Source organism: Perkinsus marinus, assembly GCF_000006405.1.
Source record: "Perkinsus marinus ATCC 50983 genomic scaffold scf_1104296970882, whole genome shotgun sequence".
In the NCBI taxonomy this organism is placed as follows: Eukaryota; Perkinsozoa; order Perkinsida; family Perkinsidae; genus Perkinsus; species Perkinsus marinus.
The window spans coordinates 1784-4017 of NW_003202276.1; the positions used below are offsets into that span (position 1 = coordinate 1784).

Genomic DNA, 2234 nt, shown 5'->3' on the forward strand with positions numbered 1-2234 from the left:
ACGCACTATCTCAAAACCAAATTTCGGGTGATAACTCCAAATTCTGAACTACCGCTCACATGAACTTGAAATTTCGTATAGACACTCTCCGAACATGATAATATCAGTAATATAGGAGTTTCACCCGTTTTACGTGGAGTGGCGTAAAACTCGGTGGTGAAGAACGCGGTCGTGAAATATGTTTTTCACAAGTGTTTTTCATATCACTAGGATGAAACTCCAATATACAACGGACTCAATTTTCAAAAAAAAGTCTTACATGCTGATGACATCATCTTTCACTTCTTTCCCGATAGCCGCCGCGGTCTCGCATGCCGCCTTTGCATCAACCTTCCCCTCTGCATCGTACCCAGGCGTGAACAGTTTACCCTGATCGAACACAGACGATTATACATGGGCGAAAAATTCCGTGAGTGAATATTTCACTATATCGCTACCCACCTCAATGTCCTCTAGACACTCCGCCTTGAGATCTTCCAACAAGCGATCTTTATGATTCAACAGCTCGTCGACCTAAGATTCAAAATAGGCCCAATCGGAGCCCATCCTCAAAACGCCTTCGCACATGGTCAACTACATGTGTTGGTGACAATATGAAAATTCTGTGGAATTTTCGGGAAAATTTCCATTGGTTTCCACCCCAACTCCTATAATTAGTGATGGAACTCCTAAGCTGAGCTGATGTAAGCCAACATATATTCCCTCCAACACTGTTATACACATTGAGGAATGCATAGCCGTGGTTAATTTAATCAATTCATATTCAGCTTTGGAAACTCCTGAGCTGAGGGAAGCGAACATATACTCCCCTTCCTCCAACACTGCACCTGTGGTAGTAGCGGCCGCAACGGCTCGAACATCTCCGACAACTCCACTATTGCCAACACCAGGGGCGTACACTAAAAAAATGTCCCTCCCAGGATTCGAACCAGGGACCTTTCGGTTACCTGCGCGAAGCGTTTCTCCGCCGCGAACGCGGTGAGCTGTTCCGTCGCACTAACCAACATAACCAATCGCTTCAATGCCGTCACCGTCGCTGTGATGTGCCTCTTCGCGACATCCAGAGCCGCGATGTCACCCGACACCGACTGCACCAACTCTTCCGACTCCTTAGCTCGGGTGTGGATCGACCCTATCTTACCTAAAGTGTCGTATGGCACCTGTCAGCTCAGTGGGGGGGAGGAGGAAAACATGCACATGGTCAACTACATGTGTACAATTCTTGCAAATTCGTGTTGGTTTCTGTACATTTCTACCCTCCTCCTTTAATAAGTGAGGAACTCCTGAGCTCAGCTGTGAAACCAATTGGAGTTTCACCCTAGTGATATGAAAAACATATTTCACGACTACTGCATATCACCGCGAATATCGCGTTTTTCACCGACTTTCACGCCACTTCACGTAAGACAGGGTGAAACTACATTATTAATATTTCAACACTGATCATATACGTCTCCATTTTCTTATCCTCATTTCTAGGTTCAATCCCGGGGTCGGACACATACAAAAAATGCGATTTATTTTTTTTTCTGAAAATCGATTACGGACAGGTTTAGCGCAATATAACTATGCGAAATAACCTCACATTCAAAAGTCGTTCTCTAGGAAAAGTTACTTCTGCACACGTGTCTTCGGGGAAGCGCATACGGTACAGGCTCCTCCCCAAAATGTCCCCTCAAGTTCAATCTCGAAAAGCGTCATTCACCAAAACAAGAAATATATATTCACTTTCCTTAGCTGAGTTCATGAGTTTCCTCAGAAGTGTACAGAAATCAACAACAATTTACCAAAATTTCCTCATCGTCACCAACACATGCACTTGACCATATGCATATTTTCCCAAAACTTACTATTGAGTTCTGCTATTCCTTCCGTAGCATTTTTCAACGCCTTTTCCGCGTCACCATCAACAACCCTTTGTGCGTAGTCCCGAACGCCCCGGTCTATCTGCTCGTCCAATCCAGCTATCTCTGACTCGATGCTTGCCAACCTACATCGACAGGCACCACATGGGCACGAAAAGAATCTTGCCATATATATTTTTTCCGCCGAACGTGTCACCATCACATTCCTCGTTGAGATGAAATCAGTGCTAGAGACTATGTCTCATAGTATGTGTTCGCTTCCCTCAGGTGAGCTCAAGAATTTCCTTACTATTCACACACGGGCTTAGGTAAATGTGAGAGGTGAACGCCGAGGAGAATTTCCCAATACTTCCTCAGAGTTTTCATAGT

General features: G+C 44.8%; 2 protein-coding genes across 2 annotated transcripts in view; both read right to left on the reverse strand.

The window, feature by feature from the left end:
• The window catches only part of Pmar_PMAR015904 (hypothetical protein), a gene marked incomplete at both ends in the record, with an annotated part of 1683 nt that extends 960 nt beyond the window's left edge, over nt 1–723 (reverse strand). Inside the window, 3 exons of the mRNA XM_002767189.1 lie at nt 260–369; nt 442–513; nt 712–723. Coding sequence (XP_002767235.1) covers nt 260–369; nt 442–513; nt 712–723 — 194 coding nt within the window. The remainder of the gene's footprint in view (nt 1–259; nt 370–441; nt 514–711) is intronic.
• A 224-nt stretch (nt 724–947) lies between these two features.
• Nucleotides 948–1141, reverse strand: Pmar_PMAR015905 (conserved hypothetical protein; the record flags this gene model as incomplete). Its single annotated transcript, XM_002767190.1, has 1 exon — nt 948–1141. A coding segment is annotated over one exon (194 nt), but the record flags the coding sequence as incomplete, so codon positions are not given.
• Between the last annotated feature and the right edge of the window lie 1093 nt (nt 1142–2234).